General features: G+C 38.3%; 1 protein-coding gene across 4 annotated transcripts in view; it reads left to right on the top strand.

The window, feature by feature from the left end:
* Window positions 1-1,916: 1,916 nt before the first annotated feature.
* Window positions 1,917-25,046, top strand: part of MIB1 (MIB E3 ubiquitin protein ligase 1) — a 148,694-nt gene continuing 125,564 nt past the window's right edge. For 2 of the 4 annotated variants that reach the window (XM_060170763.1, XM_060170764.1), the window contains exons 1-3: window positions 1,918-2,416; window positions 21,941-22,112; window positions 23,917-24,046. In XM_060170763.1, the coding sequence (XP_060026746.1) occupies window positions 2,188-2,416; window positions 21,941-22,112; window positions 23,917-24,046 (531 nt within the window). In that variant the 5' untranslated portion in view covers window positions 1,918-2,187. Of the gene's footprint in view, window positions 2,417-21,940; window positions 22,113-23,916; window positions 24,047-25,046 lie in introns of all 4 variants that reach the window. The other 2 variants (XM_060170762.1, XM_060170761.1) reach the window with 2 other exon arrangements.

Raw genomic sequence — 25,046 nt, 5'->3', positions numbered from 1 at the left:
GTTGGCCTTTTCTCGAGTTAACTTACTTTACAAAGTCAACCACAGTATAACTTGTGCAGTGGCTATATTTTTTTCTAAAAATCTTTTATCAAGTTATTAATGCATGTGATCAATTTAACAGGTGAACAAGAAAAGAAGGAAACCAGAAAAGAACCCAGAGAGAAAAGAAAGAGTTGGCAGAGAAAGAATAGCACATTTAACACTTCCAGGGTGAAAATGCTTTGAAATAGAGTACATATTTGACTGCTTATTTTGAACAAATATTTGAACTGCTTAGTTTCTAAAATAAGCTCTGTTTGGCCTTTGGGATTCCATACTGGTATTTTCCTGTTTCACTGACATGAAAAATTAAGAACATTTATTTCACTACATAATCATTCACTGGTTACTCTTTTTTTTTTTCCATTGGTTACTCTTTAACACACCCTTTCTTTCCACTTGATTATTCGATACTGCTGGAGTATTCCTTGCTCCCTTGACTCAGGAAAAGCAACAGTATGCTAACGATGCATCCGTGTGGGCGGTGAACAAATGATTTTAAATCCTACACACCATGATGTCATTTAAGTAATACCAGCCAGAAACCACTCTGTGATTGGGGGCCGAATTATGTAATGGATGGGCAAGATGTTGTTAAATGGGCAATATGCTTGTAAAATCTCTCCCAGGAGCTTGTGCTGTTTGGAGTCTACTTACCACCCTGACTCCGCATAAAGGCAAGACACACATCATTCAGTAACATTCTGCTCAGTTTAAAAACACATCACTAATTACCCACTGTGGTCTGAAATACTTTCAATTTACATATACAGAAATACAGGTTGCCCTTAATCTGTGTCATAATCTGTCCTGTTCCCCACCCCGTTAAAAAAGAAAACGACATAAACACACTACTATATATAAAATAGGTAACTAATAAGGACCAACTGTTATAGTACAGGAAGCTCTACTCAATACTCTGTAATGGACTATATGGGAAAAGAATCTAAATAAGAGTAGATATATGTATATGTATAATAGATTCACTTTGCTGTACACCTGAAATTAACACAACATTGTAAATCAACTATACTCCAATAAAAATTAAAAGCAAAAAGACTAAAACGTTATGTAATCCCAAATTCACAATTAGTACATCCAGATACTCTACAACTTGTTTAAAGACTGACCTCACCAGAGATACCCGCTTTCAGCAGCCCAGACCACATCCGGATCCTCACTGCCTCCAGTCCCACCTAAAAATCGGCCAGACGCACTTCCTTGCCCCGCCCCTTCCCTCACAGCCAATGGGACGCGCGGCACAACCGATCTGCAACAACTCCAGGGAACCGCCCCTCCATCGTTTCAGACTGGGGCTGGGCGTCTGCCCCTTAGCTTTTCCAACACTTGCGCATGCGTACCCTCACAGGGCCGTGGCAAGGCGCTTAGGGAACGATTTTCTCTGCTTTCTTCAGTCGCGCGACTCTCCAAAACCCTTCCACCGTACTGTTACTGAGGAGCCCTGTCCTAATCCCTCAGACAACGTGCTGCTGCGGCCTTCGGTGCGCCAGTACCCGGATGTGGCGCCGCTCTCGCCCGGCGGAGACTCTGTTGCTGGGCGGAGCGCGGCGGCGTGCGCGGGGGCAGAGAGAAGGGGGCCCCTGGGCCCGGGCGCTCGCCGGGCGCCGGCAGGTACCATCACTGCCCACGGGGGAGGAGGCGGCGCCGGCGCTCGGGCGTCCACCCCGGAGCGAGGGCCCAGGGGAGAAAATAGGCCGGCAGTTAAGCTTGCTGCCCGCCGCCCGCGCCGTCTCCCCGGGGTTAACCTCCCCCGGCCCCCTGTGCTCCCCGCGCTCCCGGTCGGGGGAGAGCGTGGTCTCCTGGCGGCCGTCGCTGTAGCCCGGCCGGGGAGCCCGGAGGAAGCGGGGGAGTCCCCGCCCACGGCCCCATCCTCTCTGCCCGCCCGCCGCCGCCGCCGCCTCTGAGCTGCTGCAGTCCGGCCTTCAGTCCGAGCGGGGGGCGCGGCGGCGACGGCTGGGGAGCGGCTTTGGGCTCGGAGGGGACCGCGCCGCCGCCCCCGTGAGTTATTCTCACGTCCCCCGGGGCTCGCTGCCGCCCCCGCCGGCGCCGAGAGTCCGGCCCGGGCCCAACTCCCTCACGGGTCCCCCGGCGGCGGCGGCGGCGGCGGAGCCCACCGCTCGGGCCCCGATGAGTAACTCCAGGAATAACCGGGTGATGGTGGAAGGGGTCGGGGCCCGAGTCGTGCGCGGCCCGGACTGGAAGTGGGGGAAGCAGGATGGTGGCGAGGGCCATGTGGGCACGGTCCGGAGCTTCGAAAGTCCCGAGGAGGTGGTGGTGGTGTGGGACAACGGCACCGCCGCCAACTACCGCTGCTCCGGGGCCTACGACCTGCGTATCCTGGACAGCGCGCCCACGGGTAAGCGGCGGCCACCTGGCCCGGGGCCTGCGCGCGTGGGGGCAGAGGCGAGGCGGGGTGCGGGGGCGTCGGGAGGCCTGGGAGAAGCCCGTGGTGGAACGCCTACCGTGCAGCGCCTGGCTGGAGGGAGCGGGGAAGGAGTCAAAGGGAATTTTAGGTTCAATACCTGGTAAACAAAAACTTACAAAAAAAGACCCCTCTTCTCTTCCCTCCGTCCCATCCCCAAGGGGAATGATGGCTGCACCATCATGGGGATGCTTTCAAGCCTGGAAGGCACAAAGCACCGGGAAGACCGCAGACACTTCCCCTCCTCTTTCTCCTCTAGGGAAGGGGTCTAGAGAGGCCTGTCTAATAAGGCATTGAAATTAATCAGTCACCGAGTGATGAGTGTCTGAAGGGAGGCTTGCCTTGCCATATGGTGTTTAGTTGACCGGTTACAATTGCCGAGGGGCCGTTGGTACCTCGGATTTGTTGCGATAGCCTTTTTTCCTCCTCATCTAACACATAGAAAGACTTGGAGTTCAGTAGCTGAATGCTGCTACTTAGTACCCTGTGGAATGATTTTTCATTTTGTTTCGTTGTGTATCTTTATACCAATAGAGGGAAAAACAGCCTAAGCTGTTGAACCCTTTCTTTGTGTTAAATACTCTTTTCAAGTGGAAGATAGGTATAGGGGACACCTGATATCTTTTAACGTCTCAGTTCATTTGTAAGGTTATATCAGAGACTTATCCATTAACACAGCAGTGAGTCAGTGTCCTTCTTGATTCACCAAATTTCAGGGCACTGTTTGTTATTGACTCTAGGATTTTTATATAATATGATAAACTGAAAGCTTGCTCTCAAAATAATTTAATCGAGTTCATTTTCACATAGATTTATCCTTGGTACTCTGTTCAGTAGGAAATAGTTTCAAATTTAAAATTTGATAATTTTCAGAATGCTTAAATAAACTATTTTTAAAGCTTTATGATTGAGTTTGGCAAAACCTAACAAATCCTGAAATAGGTACATAGTTACTGTTAGCACCAATAAAAAGGAAATTAACACAAGGCAGTTCAGATTTTGAATAGATAATTCATAAAATTGTGTTTCTTTGCTGGCTTTTTAAACATTGCAGAGGATTTATGTGCAAGACCAGTTTCTTGTGTGTTCTTACAGAATACTCATGGCAAGCATATGTATTAACGTATTGTAAATCTGCAACCCTTTTAAGGCCCAGTGGTAATACACTATATTCTTTTCTGTACTTTTGCTTCTTAACTTAATAGTACCTATTAGTGATTGTTCCATGTTAGCACATAGATGTCTGCCTTATTCTTTCATAGCTGCATAATATTACAGTGATTGGATGCAGTAATTTATTTAACCAGTGCTTTGTTGATGGGCATTTGTATTCTTTCATGTTTTCTTATTTACGGTGATGCATTGAATGACTCTTTGTACATATATCCTGTGCATGTGTACTGAGTACTTTGGAAGTGGAATTGCTGCATCAAAAAGTGCACATATTTAATATTTTGAGAGATGTTGACTAAATGCCTTGGGAAGACATTTTCCCAATTTACCCTCCTACAACACTGTATGGGGCATATTCCTGTTTCTGCACACTCTTAAAATTTTATCCTGCTAGCTCAAGCTAAAGTTTGAGCTCAATAATTTGGAGGCATCTTGGGATCAGTAACTGTAGGTTTATGGGGAATTTTAAATATCTTTCCAGGGTAAAAGTAAAGTGTAACAAATCCTGTACTACAGCAATTTCTGAAGGGATATTCATGTTGTCTGTATGTTTTCTAGTATGGAGTATATCTGTCGTGTAAATAGTTTCGTTATCTTATGTAAAAACAGGTATTTTTCAGAGGTTTAAAAATCTTAGTTTACAGGATAATTTTACACATTAATTTGTTGGTATGTATCAATTCATCTTGTTCCTCTGATTCTGTTAGCAAACATTTTAAAAACACTTCTGGAGAAAATTAATGTTAAGCAAATAAAGCAAGAAAGTAAAGTTTCTTTAAAAAGAAAATGTATGGTATGTTAAAATGTAGAACAGTACTGTTTGTTGTTTAGGACAGGGTTTCTCAGTTTTGGTAATATTGCTGTTTTGGACTGATTAGATAATTCTTTGCTGGAGGGGGCTGTCCTGTGCACTGTGGCCAGCATCCCTGGCCTCTACCCACTGGTTGCAGTTATGATAACCCAACATTTTTCAGACATTGCCAGGTATGATTGCTGCGGGTTGGTACTCACTGGTTTGGGAATATGTACATATGTGGTAAAAGTGTACCAAAAAATAATAATAAATGCCAAGTTCAAGGGAGTGGCTCTCTTTAAACTGAAGGAAGTGGAGTGTAGTAATTTTTTGGGTAAGTTTTATGTCTTAAACTGGGTGGCGGTACATAGGTGTGTGTTATATTTTTATGCCTTTTGTGTTCTTAAATTTCATAGTTAGTTTTTAAAAGTCTTGTAATATTTACCAGGACAACTGAGATTGTCTTTGCTTATTCATTCTTTGTTCCTTACTTGTTACCCACATTATATGAACAGAAAATTTATTGCAGTCTGTTTGGGAATTAAGAAATGGGTAGCTTTTAAAATAAAATTCTGTGAAACTTTCCTGAGAATTAAGGATTCTGGAATGGTTGAGTCATTTTGAATCTTTCTGATATTTCTTTACTGTGTGTTGGAGATTTGGTCTGAGGGTTGTATGTGGGGTCTGTAACATTTTGGCACAGAAGCTTTGTTTTTTTTTTCTTTCAGGTGACACATGATAAATTTGAATTTATGGTCTAAGATAGTAAAACCTTGAGAAGAGGAGCATTTAGTATATATTTGAATGATATAACTTCTATTTTGTATCCAGATATATTTGGTTAATTTGTCGTGAGCAAGAAGATCGTGAAAATATATATGTTATTGGTGAATTAAGTTTGGAGTTAATTTTGTGAAGTCTGTAATCAAGTAGGTATAGTTGACCTTTTATCATTTAGGTACTGACTTTATAGGATTTGGGGAGAAATGTGTTTTTACTTAATGCTTGTTTTTTGGTCACTTGACTACAGTGTTGTATTGTTACCAGAGAAAGAGTGGAGAAAATAAATGTGGGTTTCCTATTAAAGTTCTTTCTACTCTCCTGGGTATGGATAACGAAAGTTAGGAGTATAGATGATTAGGTTTATTTAAAACTAGTTTCTGGTATTTTTGGTCCAGGCTGTTTGGGGGGCAGTTCTTTGTAGTTTTCTTCCACCCCTAGCAAAGAGTGCTTCTTAGGTCATTTGTGGACCAGCTCCTTAGACGTCATTATTCAATTGAAGGTCTAGAAGTGCTGACCCTGGATAAAAAGTGAAATGGCTTAATAACCCTCAGCGTTGCCTTTCTGAGGCCTCCTCTTTCTCTTCTGATCTGTTTCTAGAACTACAGGAGAAAAGAGTGTTATCAGGGGACAGAGTCTTAGGAAAAAACAGGGCTTGTGTGAACAATGTTTGGGGAATAGGATGCCAGACCTGGAAAGGATGAGATTTTGTGAGAGGTTTTTTACTAATGGCATCTGTAAGGAAAACTTGATTTTCCTATAGATCCTATCTATTTTAAATACTATGTAAAATGTCTTCTTTTTTATCTTCATCAGCTAAAACAATGTTTTAAGTGATGAAAGTCCATCTAGTTTTAATACTCCTTGTAAATTGCAGCAACTGAGGACCTCAAGAAATCAACTTGGAGATCTCAAGAAATAGTTATCCCTCTGTCAGTACTTCTCAAACGGACAGTAAGCATGCAGATTAACTGGGAACCTTTAAAAATGGACATTCTCATTCAGTAGGTATGGGATTCAGCAAGAGTAGTTTAAAAGTGCCCAGGTGATGCAGATGATGCTGGCTCATGGACACACTTTGAATAGCAGGATGCTAAGTGACTGCTTGTCTTTTGAGATGTCCAGGCTCTTTGTTGTTTCCTTTTCCCTTCAGCTGATTCCAAGCCTTCATTGTTTGTCAGTAATATATGTCTTCAGTTTTGGAGACTGACATTATTGGGCAGGAAGAAGGGGAGGAAATAAAGGAACATGAAACAGCTTTCTTTTCTAAAAAAAAAAAACAAAAAACACTACTCTTTTTAAAAATTTATTTTATTTTATTTATTTTTGGCTGTGTTGGGTCCTAGTTGCTGCGTGCAGGTTTTCTCTAGTTTCCGCGAGAGGGGGCTACTCTTCGTTGTGGTGCACGGGCTTATTGCGGTGGCTTCTCTTGTTGCGGAGCACAGGCTCTAGGTGCGTGGGTTTCAGTAGTTGTGGCACCCAGGCTTGCAGGCTCTAGAGCGCAGGCTCAGTCGTTGGGATGCACAGGCTTAGTTGCTCCGCGGCATGTGGGATCTTCCCGGACCAGGACTCAAACCCGAGTCCCCCTGCATTGGTAGGCGGATTCTTAACCACTGTGCCACCAGGGAAGTCCCGAAACAGCTTTCTAATATATGTATTTGTTTGCAAATATAATGTTGTCTTAATATATATTCTCGTTCTAAACTTTACAGCCTTATCTCTCTGGATTAGGTATTGCTTTTGGATGTATTTCCCGGTAGCTGCCCACCAGGTTCTCTCTTCCACCTTCCTTAATTGCTAGGCAGTGTGATCACAGAGCACTCTGTGCTTCTGTCTACTGCCACAGGTATGCTGTGTTGTAACTGTCTTTTGCATGAGTTTATTAGTTTGAGAGGAAGGAGTGTGTGTGTGTGTGTGTTCCTTGTATCTCCGTTTTCTAGCAAAGCCATAGCTCTGGATGAATATTTTCTGAATAAAATGCTCTTTTCAAAGAACTTTGGACTCATTTGATCTGCGGTTAGATAGATATTAGCCTAACACAGATAAAAGGGAAGGCTTGGAGAGATGAAGAGACTTGTCGAGTCACAAAGCTGGTGAATGGCAGATGTAGGGATGAAAACCCAGTTCATTGCTTTTCCTCATCATTCTCTCTTCCATTTATAGTATAGTAGTTCAGAAATGATCACCATTTGTATTACTTTTCCTGAGGGAAAATTGATTAGGAAATTTAAATAATTTATTCTAGTCTGTGATATGGTTATTTGATTAACTTAATGTAACATTGTTGGAGATTAATGGTTTTTCTGTGTGTATCCAACATGACAGGTAGTTTATTACATGTAATTATCTTTAGCCTCCTTTAAGAAAACATATCAGTCCTGTGAAAGAGTTTTTGCAAAGTAATTGCTCTGAAAGCAAGTAATTGAGCTGCACATGAGGCTGTCAGATTCTTCAGCTCAGCTGGTTAGCCTTTACTATATGGTATTGTTTTTTTACTTTATTGGGGTTCTTCATCTTTTATGTTTTCTTTGTTCCAAACAGTGGCCCAAAGTCCCAGTCATCCTGCACTCTTGAAGCCAAGCTCTGCTCTTGGCAGAAGATGTGGCATGGTCATATCTCTAAACTATCAGATCTTACTGAAACTCACCTTGTTCATAAAGCTTCTTTTGTTTTATGAGAAAAATTGGCTTATTAATATTTATGTTTGTATATGTGTGCTCAGGGGCAACATAGATACTTACATTACCTGGTGTGGGAGAAAATTTTCATTTAGAAGTTAGAAGCCAGCTAGCTAGCTTTTTCGTTTAGCAATGAAATAAATGGATTATATCAATTTAAATATAAATTTCCCTCTACCTTTCAAAATTTGATTTAATGTTAATAGTAAAGAGCTAATATCTATTCATACAGCTAAATCACAGCTAACCTGGGAAATACAAATTAAAAAAAGAGACTTCACCCCATTTAGATTGATTAAAAGTCTAAAAATAGTATGCATTGATAAAGAATATGGGGAAATCAGAACTCTCAAGTTACTGGTGGGATTGTAAATTAGTACAACTACTTTGAGAAGCAGTTTGGCAACATCTTGTAAATTAAAAAAAAAAAATTCATGTATCCTGCAACTGAGAAAATTTACTTCTAAATGTTATGTCACGAGATTCTCAAGCACACATCCATAAAGAGATATGTATAAAGAAATTCACTGCAGTCTTGTTTATAAAAGCAGTAATTTGAAGTGACTGAAAATTTATATGTAGAGTATATTATGTTGCATGAGTCTTATACAATAAAATATTATCAGTTAAAATGAAAGAATTAGCCTATATTTATCAGATATATGGTGAGTGAAAAAGTAGATTTCAAGGAGATACTGGAGATAATACTGTGTTTTTTATGTAAGTTTGAAAAAAGACTAAAAGTTCTTTTTATGGAAAAATATATGTAGAAAAAGGATAAAGACTTAGACTGAAAGGATCTAACCTCAGGGTGGTATTTTGGTATTTTGCTTTTCATCTCATCAAATTATTATTTTTCTTTTTAATGAGAGCAATGTGATTTTTCTTCATTGTTTTTGGAAATCTTTGTTTAGTATGTTAGTAAATCAAGTCTAAATTGAGTTTGTTTCCATTCTTGATTTTGTTGGACGCATTAGCTCTCAGGAGACCTCACGAAGATAGACGATAGATCCAAAGGGAAGAAGTGCATTTCTGATGTGTCCTTGCTGGTTATGAAGCTGTTGTCTCTTGCCTTCAGTTCACCCTCTGCGCTCCTGCCCCTGAGGCTGGGCTGGGGGTGGGGAGGGATATACTCTTTCTTGTTTTGCTTGCTCTTCCTTCAGGTATCATTTCACTGAGCAGGATTTCAGTGTCAGTATTTGATTCCAGTTTGCTTATTTCCAACACCATCAGAAGTAGCCTGATGTGCACCCCCCGCCCCGTGACGCTAGCACCTGCCAGTTGCAACCCCTCTTTAAAAGTCTGGATCCCAGCCCTATGAGACCCCTCCTTTAAGCCTCTTCCTTTTTTTTTAATACGCCATGATTTATTTCTTTTTTAAAATTTATTTACTTATTTTTATTTTTGGCTGCATTGGGTCTTTGTTGCTGCGCACGGGCTTTCTCTAGTTGTGGCGAGCGGGGGCTACTCTTTGTTGCGGTGTGCCTGCTTCTTATTGCAGTGGCTTTTCTTGTTGTGGAGCACAGGCTGTAGGCGCGTGGGCTTCAGTAGTTGCGGCTCGCGGGCTGTAGAGCACAGGCTCAATAGTTGTGGCACATGGGCTTAGTTGCTCTGGGCATGTGGGATCTTCCCAGACCAGGGCTCAAACCCATGTCCCCTGCCTTAGCAGGCAGATTCTTAACCACTGCACCATGTAAGTCCCCGCCTCTTACATTTTAATAATACTATTTTTCATTGTTTCCCCATTTTTAGAAGTGGTGTGGTTTCCTGTCTCCTGACTGGACCCTGATTAATACAATGTGTTTACCAAATCTCAATCTTATTTTTCTATCCCATTTACCAGTTAAGTAAACATTTTTATTGAAATTTAGCTAGTAATTTTCCATCTTTTCTGATGCTGATCATTTCTAACAAACGAATTGGACAGTGTTTCACTTTTACATTGTGAATAAATAAATTCAAAATCCACTGAATTTAAAATGAAATAAAAGTGATTTTCCTTTATGGATGCAGATATTAGAGTTTATTGGTGATACACATTGTTTCAGCATTAAAGACCATATAATGATGGAAGTATCTCCAAATGTCAGTTTTCACGGTGCTTACTCTAGTTTCTTTTGGACTGCGTTTATTTTTTTATTTATTGTCAGACATCACCTTTACCTGGAAGGGATAGATTAAATGGTATAATTTAAAAATATATGTATCTTCTAGGGAGCACACCGTTAACAACCACTTTTCATTCCAGAAAAGGTATGCAATTTGGGAATACTTATTTTATTTAAAAAAAATGGAACTATTCTTAATTTTGACCCTCAAGCACTTTGTTGCAAGATAATCAACATGTTGTTTTGTATCATTAGGAGGGGCTCCACAAGACTGCTTAACTAGGCACAAAATAGGTGCAGCCCCTCTTAATGTGCAAGAAGTGAGCAACAGTGTTAGACCCTCAGGCTGTCAAACTCCCACTCACCTTTAGTACACCTTGTATTCCGTGTGTGATTTTTTTTTCTTTTTTTTGTGGAGACCCACTGAGGGTGCTAGTATCAGCTGAATAATGTACAATTAATAACCTAATTTCATTCATAGATTTTTAGCAAAATAGTAAATATAGGGAATTCCCTGGCAGTCCAGTGGTTGAGACTCCGAGCTTTCACTGCTGAGGGCCTGGGTTCAATCCCTGGTCAGGACCTAAGATCCCACAAGCTGTGTGGTGTGGCCAAAAAAAAAAAAAGAAGAAAAGAAAAAAGAAAAATAGTAAATATAAAAGTATTAATGGAGGTCCACAACCCTTTATTCAGAATGCTTGGGACTGAATTTATAAACATTTGTTAATGCCCACTTCCAGGTCCACAGCAGCACCCTGTCATCAGATACACCAATATTTCTGCAGGAAGCATATGAATGGTTATACTAAGGGGGTAAATAAAGACTACACAGCCTCTTGTTTGTTCAGATCAGGATTTACCACTAAATGAGTTTCCTGCTCATTTACAAAAAACTTAAGAGTTTTGGGATTTTGGACAGATAAGAGATTGTGGGCTTATCTCTTTAATTTCAGAGGATCATCTTTTATATTTCCCGGGTCATGTACTTCACTTTGAAAACCATTGCACTGTCACCAAGCAGGAGCTTATGCATTTTAAGTATCTGTAGGGAAATGGCTTTTTTAGAACACTCCTCATTCTCCTAAGCCCGTTTCTTTACTCATATACTTTCATATGTCCCCATACCAATTTAGCTTGCCTTTTTTTATCATCATGTTTGCATTACAGCGATTAAACCACCTCCTCAGATGGAACTAGGAACACAGGAACAATTTTGATCTTTGCCCATAGATTAGCTCTATGTAAATAAGTTCTTGTGAAATAGTCTGGTACCTAAGTTATCTTTAAAACTTTGTTTCTGAGGGAAAATGGTTCTGAATTCTAAACAGCGGGCTTTTAAATGAACTTGTAGGACACAACTAAGATAAGGTGGGGTTTAAATTAATGGAGGAGATAATGGAATGCAGCAGGTAGTCCAGACATTCATTTCTGGCTTTGGATTGCCTTTGGGAGCATATTTACTTTTGTAGATGCTTGCTGTGGTTAGGGTTAGTTTATATTCTCTAAGCACACTCATGATAAGAGTATATAGCTTTCTCCTGGGATGGATTTATCTTCTTGATGATAATTTTGTTCTGAAAAAATCAAGAAATGGGGTAGAAACGTTTTGATGTTAAAAATCATTATTTGAATTTTGGGAGTTTTGCAGGGCTAGTGATAATAAATCATAAAAGCTTGAGATTGTAATATTTTACATTGTGGTGCCTTGCTCGCCCCTCTTTCCCAGTCTCTTATCATGGAGTAGTGGAAAATGCACGAGCTTAGTAGGGAAGTCAAGGTATTTGTTCATTCTAGATTTTCTCACGTGGCCTCGTTAACTAGGGGAATGGACTAACATTTACTGAGCTCCCATCATGTGTCAGGAACTATGCTAAGCTTTTTATATACTTTATCTCATTTAAACTTCATAAAAGTGTTGTTTGATAACCTTCATTTTACTTATGAGAAAACAGGCTGTGAGAAATGAACTAATTTGCCCAAGATTTCATAAGTAATTGGTTGATGGCTGAGATTCAAGTCTAGGTTTGTCAGTCTTTTTTTTTCCCCCTGCCTTATAACATTAGTCTCTTTAAAACTTTAATTCTTCACCTGTAAAATGAAGTTGGAGTAGGTCAAGGTACACAGGTGTTTTGCTTGTAAAATGAAAAAATGAATTTTTATCTGTTAGGAAAAAAATAAAATGGATAAAATTCTTCTTTTTGACCTCATTAATTTTCTACTCTTGTGTAACAAGTGCTAAAAATAACAAATATATTACTAAAATTGCCAGTTGTATGCCTAATTTGACACCTTGTTTCCTTTGTTTGGACTGTGTAAAGCATGATTGTAATTTTATTATGCAAGCTTATAATAATGTAGAGTAGCAGAGGCTGCAAAAATAGATGAGGGAATAACTTGTCCAACAGAAAAGATATGATGAAAGAGTTGTAGATTTTGGGTGAGGCACTTTCAAAGACATCTCCTTAACTCATAACAGGAGTTGGTTGGAAGTAGATGGTGTTTCACTCTACAACACTTTTGAAATTAACTAAGAAGTAGATAATGTTTTCAATTTTAAAAATGTATCTCTTTGAGATTTATTTGAATATTAGAATAGGATTTAATAACTTACATTTTTAGTGCAGAGGTTGAATGGGGAACATGATGCCCTAGATATGTAATTATTCTTCAAATAAAATCAGAGCTAAGGGCTTCAGTGGTTGAGAGTCCGCAGTGGTTGAGAGTCCGCCTGCTGATGCAGGGGACCCGGGTTCGTGCCCCGGTCCGGGAGGATCCCACGTGCCACGGAGCGGCTGGGCCCATGAGCCATGGCCGCTGAGCCTGCGCGTCCGGAGCCTGTGCTCCGCAACGGGAGAGACCACAACAGTGAGAGGCTTGCATACCGAAAGAAAAAAAAAAAAAAAATCAGAGCTAAGTAGAGGGAAAAACCCTGGTAGGGTAAAAGCGTAAGAGGCCAAGCTTTGTAATCAGCCTCCTCACATGGGTTTGAATTTGAGCCCACCACTTACTAAGGTGTGCCTTCATATCGTCAATTTCTTCATCTATAAATGAGGATAATAATGCCTACCTTTTAGTATTGCTGGGAAAGTTAATAAAATATATGTGAAGCACCTAGCTTGGTACTGATTTAAGTAGTGGTCAGTATTATTAATAATAACAATACTATTTTCACTAATTTACTGTTTCTCAAGAGTAAGGAATGTGGAGTACACCAACCAGCTGGCAGGTCACAAAGGCCTCACCCTCAGTAGGAATTTTAATTACATTTCAGCCAGTTTCTAAACCATAAGTACTTTGATGGTTCAGGGAGAATAAGATGCATACTCAAGTTGGTTAACCCTCTTTAATCTCTGTAAACTTGTCACATTGATTTGGGGTTAAAATTGAATGAATCCATAAATCAGAAATAGGAATTCTTGGTTGGCTGAGTGACATCAGCAAACGGTTATGCCACAGCAAGTAATTGCTTTTAAACACTGTTTAATGACTTGTAAATTATTTTTTGAGGTTAGGTGAAATCTTTTAATTAGGGCAAAAGATTAGAGGATTAGCTAGGCACTATACTAGTCTACTAGGAATGCTTATTTTTTATTTTAAAAAAGTTTTAAAATTTATTACATAGTATTTAAGATATCCAAGTGGATAAGTGATTAATAAATGTGAACCTATCTAGAAATAAAGCATTTCTAATGTTTAAAACACTCTCTGTACTTCTTCCCAATTTCATTCCCTTCCTCTCCTAAAGTAACCACTGTGTAGAAATTAGTAATTCCCATGGGTTTCTTTACGTTTATGCTGTGTTGTATATATCTGTAAACAGTGCATAGTACTTTATTTGCAACATTCTGTATTCTTGAATAATTTTAAAATTCAACATTATGGTTGAAGGATTCATCCATGTTGAATTGTGTGGCTCTTGAGCGTTCATTTTAGGTATTCCATTGTATACCTAATACATATCTTCACTCTCTTGTTAATGAACATTTACATTGTTTACTTTTTCTTTTGCTCTTATACAAAGTGATAATTCACATATTCTTGTTCCATGTTTAAGTGCTTCACATAATGAACTGCTTGTAGTAAGAACCTTCTCTCTTTCAATCATTTTTTTCTCTCTAGAAATTTAACATTTTACTTAAATAAATCAGTGCTTTATGAATTTGAGCTGTTTTTCTTGGCTCTTTTAAGAAACTTGTGGTTATTGATCTCGACCATAGTGTTTTACTGGTCTCATAAAATTTGCCAGCAAAAAGACTTAAGCTATGTAAATACTCTAAGTTATTGAATTTAGGCGAGATGTCATTAAAATGTAGAGCAGATGGTCATTTGAGTATTAGAATGAGTCAAAAGCTATCATCAGGTGGTTCATTTAACGGTGGCAGATGTCTTCATAAAGCTTAGCAAAGGGAAAGAGTGTTAACTCTCTAGGGTGGTATGGTATTCTTTAGGAGGGAGAAAAAGCATTCATGAGTTTAGTTAGGGAATTAAATTTTATTGAATTTTTAAGGAATAACTCTTGGAGGTTCTAAGGAGGTTCAGAGTGGAAGGGAGTGCTTTTAGTTGAGAATGAATTGGGTGGATGAAGTAAGGGGAAACAAAAAAGCTGCCAGAGTAAGAGACCAGTAAAATGTTGGCCTTGTTCATTTAATTCTTTTTCCTTTTTTATGTTTTCTTTAAATGTCATCTTTTGTTTTAAAGTCAATTAATTGCATTCTCATTAAAAATTCTGTACTGCTCATTTTGGTAGTGGAGTGGGTTGCTTTGTTTACTTTTTCCAATTCTCAGTATTAGTCTGTTTCACAGCTGTTCAGTAGCTTTGTTGGCATTTGAACTGTGGGAACCAAGAAAGGATTTGGATGTGCTTTTGTGTGCATTAGTGGTTTTCCTGAAGTATTCTTTTTTTTTTTTTTTTTTTTGAGTTTTACTAGGGAATTTAATTCAACAATTCAGGACCTACTATTAATATACAAGGTATCATGCTACATGCTGTGGTAAATATGAAAATAGTAGTGCTTGCCATCATGTAATTATCTTTGGGGACAAGAGGTACAGTCTTCCAACCTTACAGTGTGTTGTGGGTATTAAGAACGTCTGGCACATACATTTTAAAATAGAATCTTTAGCAGTAAGTTATTCAACCACTAATAGGGAAGACCAGCTGTGCACACCAGCCTTCGTACCCACCACCACACACACACACACACACACACACACACACACACACACAGAGCAGGGACTGGCTAGGGAATGTTCGCTTCCACACATTCCCTCAACCAATGCATAATTCTTACAGGTGCATTTACCCAGGACTATCCCATTAGAGCGGTGTCCATTTCTTCCCCAAAACTCTCAAACACATACCAGACCTCATTTTCCTAAACCATTATGAATAAGCCTCTCTTTTTCACCTAAATACTTTTACAACTGCTCAGCTGGCACTGCTTCTCACCCACGTACTCTAACTACATCAGAAAACTCCCACATCCTCAATCTCCTCTACCAAAATTCTATCCACCTCCTCTTCCTGTTTAAAACCTAGCTGTTCCCTAAAGACACTCTGAAGTATTCTTTAAAACCGTGAATTGTAGAAGTTTTTATTTTTTTTTAACCAGTTATCATTGTATGTTTAAATGGCTGCTTTTAAAGAAAGCCTGTACTCAGATTATGAGCTCATGAATGTTATTGTATTTTGGAGAAAATGAACATAGAGATGAAAACTATGTAAACAGGGGAACAGCTGAAAACTGGGCTTTTCCTTTTCTGGTCAAGTGAGGAGGTTGGGATACATTTTCCCTATGCCTTTCATCAGTCAGCACTCATTTGAAGAGCTGTGCAGATAAATTAGGATATACCTCTTAGTGTGTATTGGATACCCATTTGTTTAGTGTATTTGACTTTTTGTGATGGCATAGGAGACCTATTTTAGACCTGTTCAGAAACTTAACTACTGTGTGGACATTTACTGTTACTGCTATTTAATGTTAATTAGGATGTTTTTGGTCATGATGCTTTCCTGTGGTAAGACAAATTAGACTCTTAAGGCACGTGGCAATAAGGAGTGTACTTATTAGCTATATATTTTCTTTTCATAAGCACAGAATAGCTCAAGTTAGGGTAAGGGTTAAAAGACGTAAAAACTTCTGAGTAGCAGTGTACCACATTGCTGAAGTAACTATTTGAACGTTGGTTTCTGTAAATACTTGGAGTTCCTCATGTTTTTGTTTATTTTTAGCTTTTATTTAGAAGTGACATATACCAGCATTTCTGATGCTTATACTGCATATTAAATGCCCCTTCTCGCCCAGCTGCTTCCTAGAATTAATACATACCCAGTGTAGAAAACTTGGAAAACCCCAAAGGGCGATCCCGTCAAGCACATTTTGGGGGTTATCTTTCTAGTTTTTCTGGGCACATGTGTTATATGTATAATGTAATTTATGTACCAAAGTGCTCTATTGTAATTCTTTGCATACTGCTTTATAAAATAATAATATAGTTTACCATCTCAGTACCATTTCTTCTACAACATGGTTTAATAACTGCATAGAATTTCTATGGATTACCTTAGTTTACACATAAATAGCTGCATCCCCATCTTTTCAATATGTTATGTTAAATTTTTATTTACTGCAAACAATTTAGTATCATGAGATGTACCTTTTAAAAAATTTGAAGACAGGGTCAAAATCTTTTAAAGCATTTGAAACATTTTGCAAGTACCTTCCATAGAGATTGTATCAATTTCTGTTTCCCTCTCAGCAGTATGACTGGCTCCCTTGGCACCATCTTCACGTACACGGACATGTTATTTTTAATCTGTTCCAATTTAAGAGGATAAAGTTGGTATCTCTTGTTTTGTATTTTCTTTTTAAAATTATGAAATTAATACTTATAATAAAACTAAACAGTTGAAAATTGTATGTAATAAAGCTAAACAACTGAAAAGTGTATACAGAAAAAATGTGAAGGTGCCTTCTCCTTCCTCATCTGTGTATCCTCAACCACTGTCAGCAGTTTGGAGGAGTTTCCAGGTTTTCTCTATTTATACACTTCCTATATGTGTGTGTGACTTCTAGGTTTTGTGTCATGCTCAGAGAGACTTTACTCAGAATTGTAAAAGATGCTGTTCAACAATTTTTTCTAGCACTTTTATGGTTTTCTTTTTTTCATATTTAGCTCTTTAATTTATCCACATTTTTGCTACGCTGTACTGCAGGGAACTGTAATTTAATAAAGATTGTAACTTATTTTTAACTTGCTTTGTTCTAGTTGCAATGGTTACACAACAAATACCCCCAAACTTAGTGGTGTGAAACAGTTTATATGCTCAGGGCTTCTACCCCTCAGGGATTTGGAGAGGCTCAGTGGGGAATGGCTTGCCTCTGCTCCACAGTATCTAGGGCCCCAGCTAGGAGAGTCAAACAGTGGAGGGGGCTGCACAGCCAGGCTTCCTCGGGCATCTCTTTATACCTCTTTATGGCCTCGCCAAGTGGTCTCCTCTCTGTGGCAGCTTCAGGGTAGCCAGACTTAGTATGAAAGAACTGCCAAGGCATGTGGGGGCATGAATCCTGAGGGGGAGAGAGAGACAAGGACAGACAGGTGGCACAGAAGTCATATGGTGTCACTTCTGCCACCTTCTATTAACCAAGCCAGTTGCAGATGTCCCCCCAGGATCAGTGGGGAGGAAAACAGACCCGCCTCTTGATGGCCACTTGTCATTCATTGTCCTCTTGTCAGAAGAGCACTTGGGGTGGATATAGATCGGTGAGGCTTTCTTTGGAAAATACAATCTGCCACGTCTTTCCTCCATTTTAAGTATACACTCAGTTTTCCAGGAATGTGCCTGATATAAAATGCATAAATAAAGCAGGGGTGTACCTGTATTTCAGTGTTTAAATTGATGAATTTAAAAAAACCTCATATTGTGATTCTTGCCATTTCTTATTAAGAAGTGCAATTTTATGAAAATTTAAAATTCATTTTTAGGCTTGCATCAGACAATTATGACAGTTCTTCAAAATCTTTGTTGATAGGTTTTAGAATTTACCTTAAAAAATATCTTTATGTGAGCTAGGATAATTTCTTTCTTAACTTTGTAGACTTTTGCTATTTGTGTTGGGAGATAATATCAGGAATAATTACAAAATTATGTTTTCAAAGTGAACATTATAAGGAATGGTTATATATTGGTTTAAAGCAAAATATAGCACATTCTTAGTAACCCATGGGACGATTAGCCAGGTTATGGATTATTTGGTACTTAAAAAAAAATCCTTCTGTGATTGAAAAACACCAAACAAATCCTTCTCTGTGTATTCATTTATACACCCCAAAAGGAAGAATAGATTTGGCCTTTTGATTTATATTGTGAAAGACTGAAGCATGCAGTACTTGTGAACGCTGGTAGCTCTGAGTTGTGCAGCTATAAATTTGGTGGGTTTTTTTTTTTAACTTGGTTTTTAATTTTAGTTTACAGTTTGTTAGACTAGAGTATAATTTCTTTTGGGCCTATGGCTGATGATAATTTTCATGATTGATGCAGTCAGAATTAGCCATAGGCTAGAATGAGAAGTGGTGGATGAACTACTCTTGTGTAGGACTGTGTCACATGGCGGTTGTGTCCTCTGTTGCTGTTCTGGAGTGAAAACAATTAAAGGAACAGAGAGGACAGGTACAGCTGCAGGGAAGCCACAAACTTTGGGGGAAAACCTGAGATAAAAGAGTAATTAGCAAATGGAGAGGGCAGATAATTTGCTAAAATAAAATGGGGGTAATCCACACATGAATAATTGAATATTTTCTGTATGCAGTCTCTGGGAAATTGAGAAATTTATTGAGTTCTTTAATTTTTGTATAAGTATTGCTGAATTTGCCTGGGGTATGTGATGACTTTGATCATTAAATTATTTAAATAGATGACTAGTACATTTAATATATCTATATTAAGATTAAATTAATTGCAGTATAATTCTTTATACTTACCTTTTATTGTAACGCCTTTCAGAGTATGTTTACCTCTATTATATCACTTTAGCTTCACAGTGTCCCTTTCCATATTATCTTAGTCTGCTTGGGATGCCATAACAATCTACCACAGACTGGGTGATTTAAACAATAGGAATTTATTTCTCATAGTTCTAGAGGCTGGGTAGTCCAAGTTCAGGGGGGTGGCCACTTCGGTTCCCTATTGAGGGCTCTCTCCTTGGCTTGCAGATAGCTGCCTTCTTGCTTTGTTTTCACAAGACAGAAAAAGAAAGAGAGAGACACTTTGGTCTCTCTTCCTCTCCTAAGAAAGACACTAATCCCATCATGGGAGTCCCACCCTCATTGCCTCTTCTAAACCTAATTACCTCCCAAAGGCCTTACTTCCAAATATCATCACGTTGGAGGTTAGGGATTGTGGGGGAACCTCCCAGTCCATAACATCTATGAAAGGAAGTATTTTCTCAATTTATAGATGAGAATATTGGTCCCAGAGTAGTTTAAAAAGCTCGATTCTGAACATTACCTAGCCAGTAAGTTTATGTGAGTAGTTTCTGAAATCGCATACCTTTGTTTTCCCCATTTAATGCAACAATTTAAATATACAGGTCAGAGATTATGTTTTATCTTATTATCTCCCAGCATGACTCTATAAAGTTTATCTCTAAGTCTCTGACTATATTTCATAATCCTGCCAAACAAATAAAGCTGCTCCTGGTTCATTGAACACACTCTGTGCTCTTCTGAGGTTTCTTTCTTCCTTTGAAAGGTCTACTCATCCACCATTTCTAAAAAACGTTTCCTGATTCTTTTTTTTTTTTTTTTGATTTAGTTTTTTGAATGAGTTTCTCAGTGGAGCCCTGAGCTTGTATTATTTGATAAGCATGTGTTTATTTATGTTTTTGTTGGTGGCTCCCTTTCTGTTTTTTAAGGGAGCAGTTCTAGGTTTCAGTTTATTGTGCTGTTTGTTCCTAAATATCTCTAATACTTATCCATTTGTATTCTCTTTAATGATCTTATTTATACTTTTTTTGTTTTTTTGTTACCTTCTACATCTTTTATTTTCTAACCCATAGCCACCAAGACCTAAATCTCTCTTGACTCTTTTTCTCTCCACTTCCACTATCATCACCCTGGCTTAAACTACCATTATCTTACCTGGACTACTGTGTAAGCTTCTTAGTACTTGACTTTGTTTCTCTAGCCCCTTTTATTTTCTTCCTTTCTGTTCTTCCTACCATAGCAAGAGTGATATTTGAAAGCAGCAGAGGGCCTGCCCACAGTAGCAGTAAAGAAATAGTTACTGAATGAATCAGTAGGTACTGATGTCTGCTGTCTTCTCTGTCTCTACAGCCAGGCATTTGTGTGGTAGGAGACTGCAGAAGGATTGCACATAAAACATATTTGGTGTTGGTGTCATGCTCTTTTGTAGTTTACTAGACATCCCAGCTTCCTTTCAGTGTTCATTCTTCCTCCTTCCCTCCCCCCCTTTTTTCTTCTTAACCATCTCAGCTAGGGTACTTTATTTAGAATCTGGTTTCCTTACTCATAGGGATTTTAAACCGGGATATAGAAAATGAATTATGTAGGATTTTTCCCCTTACCAGGAAGTAGCAATAGTGTATTAGTTCTTGCAGAGTTTAGCTACAGTATTACTACTGTTGTATTCTAGTTCTTGCGTGTACTTCACATTCTCATTTTATTCTTAGAACATACCTTTCCTTTAAAGAACATATTACCTCCTCCAAAGGAAGTTGAGGTTCTGAGAACTAAAATGACTCATTTATTTAATTATTGAACATCTCTAAACTTACACAAAATAGAGAATAGTATAATGAACCCCCATGTTACCTGTTACCCAACTTCAACACGAGCAATCTTGTTTCGTCTAAACGCACCTTACTTCCCCTCCCTCTTCACCAAATATTTTGAAATAAATACTGTTGTTTTATATGTAAGTACTTCAGTTAAAATGACTTTTTCATGGACACAGAGATAGCTATTGACAGAGCCAGAACTTGATCTAGGGGAGTGTCAGTATTGTACAGACAACTTAGCCCTTGTTTGTCGTTCAACATTGGGCATGACCATACAGCATGTGTCATGAAATAGTGACACTGATGTTCACAGACCACACATTGTTTTAAAAAACTCCTAGTTTTAATTTATTGAACAAGTGATCTTAGTAGAATAGTAAAGGAACATTATTCCCCAATCTTATTACCCTACAATGTCAGTTATTTTCATTGATTTATAGTGGAACTTTTATAGTTCTAACGTGTATCTCATCTATCCATGTGAACATTTTTAGTATAGGTTATATTACCAAGTGCTTGTTTTCTTTTTCTAGTGTTAATTTCTTCTAGTTCTTTAAGGAAAAAAGAAAACCCACGACAAACGCAAGTTTGTTTCCCAAACTGGGAAACTTGCTTGCTAATCATTGTCTAAAGTTTACTGTTGATGGGGAAAAGGTTGTCAATACATAGGGATAAATGCTAAAGTTAATTGATAGTTTGTTTCTGATATCATGAGGATAAAACTGTCTTTTCTTTTGGAAATTTTACCTGGAGAATAGGTTCACATTCCTCAAAAGATTTTTGTGTGTTTGAAGTTTGAAACATCTACTTGGTGATAAAGGATTCTTCTTTCTTTCTCTGGATTGAACCTAAATTTCAGTTTGTGGATGAGAGCAAGGAAAGTGCTACTGAGAAGTGTTCTTACTAGTGAAAAAAGAAGGGATAGAAAATATTTAGTCTATAATTTGTACTGGTTAAAATATTTGCAATATGTTATCTTGCAACTATATATGGTACATTTGAAATATTATTTCTTGTTTTATTGAACTATTTTGTAAAATGCTGTGTTCTTATTTTTTCCCTTAGGGAATAATATTCAAATAAATAATACTTGTAATTAATGTAAGCGTGTATCCTTGTTTTAATAGGCATCAAGCATGATGGAACCATGTGTGATACCTGCCGCCAGCAACCAATCATTGGCATTCGATGGAAATGTGCGGAGTGTACAAATTATGATTTGTGCACAGTTTGTTATCATGGAGATAAACATCATTTAAGGCATCGCTTTTATAGAATTACTACACCAGGAAGTGAGCGGTATGGCAATCCATTTTTTTTTCAATTGCAATTCCTTGTTTCTATTGAATTTTTTATACCATTCAGCATTAAAAATAGGATCAGGAAATAGCTTCTGACAGCTGGTTTCGTCAAGAAGTAGCAATTACCAGGCTAGATGTGGACCAGGCCTACCACATAGCGAGAAAAGAGCTCTGTGAAGATAGAGATACATGTATTTTTCCAGGATAATCTGAGCTGTTCTTTCTCTAGTGTAGAGACTTGGCACTGCTCAGTGTTTGGAAATGAAAGGGTGGCCCAAAGGAGGCTGATTGTTTTCTCTGTATGCATTCTATCTTGTGAACACTAGAGCCCATTTATTGAATCAAGAGACATTTATTAAGACTACAGAGCATTAAGACTATACTTGTGTAAATTTGAAGATTAATAAGACGTTATTCTTCAGGAGTTTACGAATTAAGGTATTATTTGATTAACAGTGATTATCATGTGATGTTTCAGACTGTATATAGTGATGTATATTAAGTGTCTTAGGAGCAAAGAGAGAAGGGTGTTAATTGTGAATGGGTGCAGAGTTTCAGGTGATTGAGTATTCTTATGTAGCTATGACTAATGCATAGGAGCAAGAATCAAGTCAGTGACAAGGAGGCAGCAGGAGTAATAGGAAAATGGATTTTTGTGTCAGACTGTCCTGGTTCAGATCCTGGTCCTGCCATTTATTAAGTGAGTAACTTTCAACAGATTATTTATTTTTGTCTTTTGCTTACAATTTTTAAAGTTAGGGTGTAGCAAAGATATTCTGAAAATGAACAGAATAATGAGATAAAAGCAGAGCAGAAGAAAAAACCCCAAATCTTTTTGAATTTTAGGAATGAGAAGGATGTAGAAGAATAAGGGATAGAAGGCCTTGGAAAACCATGCTTGTCTAGATAGTTGAGTATAGAATCTTTTTCAAGGTCTGTAGTCTCTTGTAGGTATACACTACTTTAGAGACAGTTTAGTGTAGGTCAAATCCAGGCCACAGATGTATTTTACTTGACTTACACAGTGATCTAAATTTTTGAACAATTGCTAACCTTTTAAAATCGGGTGATTTCACAGAAAAATCAGGTTTATGAATTCTAACCCTATTCTGTTCCCCCACGCTCCAAAGACTGTCAACACAGGTTCTGCATTTTTTCCTGGCAGCAGTTGGCTGAAGCACAGGCACACCTGTACCCTTTAGACAAATCATACTCTGGAGTTCACCAAAGTCCCTACCACTCCCTATTGTTTTCCCCAGCCTGAGGTCAAGTGCCATTTGCCATTTGTCATTGCTGTGGTGCTGTCTTTCTTAGGCCCTCATTTGTAGTACTTGCCTGACAGTTGTAGGGTTTTGAATTTGCCATCTCTAAAGTATTGAAGAGTGTGGTGATACCCTGAAGTGGTTAGACTGGATTCATGTGTTGATTCCATTCCAATTTAACTTTTGTGACCTTGGGCAAATTACTTACCTCTTTGGGACTTAGTTTCCTCATTGGTAAAATGAATAATAATACCTTCATCTTAGGGACTGTAACAGACTTTATACCTCTGTAAGTGCTTTTATGTATAGGAAAAGCTAAGTAAATATTAGCCGTTATTGTTATTATTCCAACTACTAATGTCTTCATCATCATAACCTGTGTAACGTGGAAAGTGTTCCTGTACCGTGCTGTTATGGTATTAACCAGAACAAAGAAAAATCTTTTATATTTTCAGAATAACCTTTTTTATAATCTTATTTTAAAAAATAAACTGCTGTTACCTATTTTTATATAAATTTGAAAGTAAATACTTTTTTTAGGGTTCTGTTAGAGTCTCGTAGAAAATCTAAGAAGATTACAGCCAGAGGGATCTTTGCAGGTGCCAGAGTGGTACGAGGAGTGGACTGGCAGTGGGAAGATCAGGATGGAGGAAATGGACGTAGGGGAAAGGTAAAAATTGTTTTTGATTCATCATGTTATTCTAGAATATTGTATATTCAGTGGATTTTATAACTACTGTAGTTGAATTTCTTGGCCCATTTTTTTAATGCCAATAACAGTTTCTTAAGTTTTCATTTTTTTTCCCCCGGAAGAAAAAAGATTGTTCCTGCTCTGTCGTACATATGGCGTTCCGTGAGAAGGTTGTAGGGTAGATTTTACCTTTCCACTTTTAGGCTTCATGTGGCCGTTTTGTTGCCCAGAATGCCTTTCTGAACATCCTGTTTGGGCTAGTCCTCCCTAAGCGGTATCTCATGCTCTTGATTTTCTTGTTATTAAAACTTCATTTGAATGTACTTGTTTTATATTCCATTCCCCCAAAGGTCTGTTTCTGAGGGGCAATAGGCAGCTACTTTGTTATTCAGTCCACTTAACTCCTTACCCTTCTCAGGAGGTGTGTAGAGCTGTCTAGGGGTCAGTTATAGCAGTTATTCTGAAGGGAGTTTTGTACAGCCTCTTTAACGGGCTGGGGTAGCCAGAGATATTAGGGTGAATGGGTTGTTGGTTTTACTTATTTGGATTTCATGTTGCTTTTGCTGATGATGCATTTGTTGATTCAGCCAGTCACGTGTTAAATGTGTATTCTCTGTGTTTTGCTAGATGTACTGAAATGAACAGCATTTCACGTTTGAGATTTTGAAGTCAATATCAGTTCTGTTACCTTCTTTAAAATATTGTTTTTAGCATTAAGGAATGATGATTTTAGAGTTCTGTCATCTGAGGAACTCTTCCTAGGAACTCGAAAGCCTCTTTTGTACAACTTGGTGCTATATAGATTCTTTTGAATTTGAGATTTTTAAACATTTTGTCAAATAGATGTTTTCTAAATTCAGAGTATTGTTATATTGATTTAATTTCAAGTAATAAGGTCTAATTTTAACGTTTGGAAGTCGGACAGAAATATTTTGGCCTATATGTTTTAAGTACTTTGATTTTTATTAAGGAAGCAATT

The sequence above is a fragment of the Lagenorhynchus albirostris genome, chromosome 14 (assembly GCF_949774975.1).
Source record: "Lagenorhynchus albirostris chromosome 14, mLagAlb1.1, whole genome shotgun sequence".
NCBI classification, from domain to species: Eukaryota; Metazoa; Chordata; class Mammalia; order Artiodactyla; family Delphinidae; genus Lagenorhynchus; species Lagenorhynchus albirostris.
Note: the sequence above shows the minus strand (reverse complement) of the source record. Positions and strands in the feature narration are given on the sequence as shown.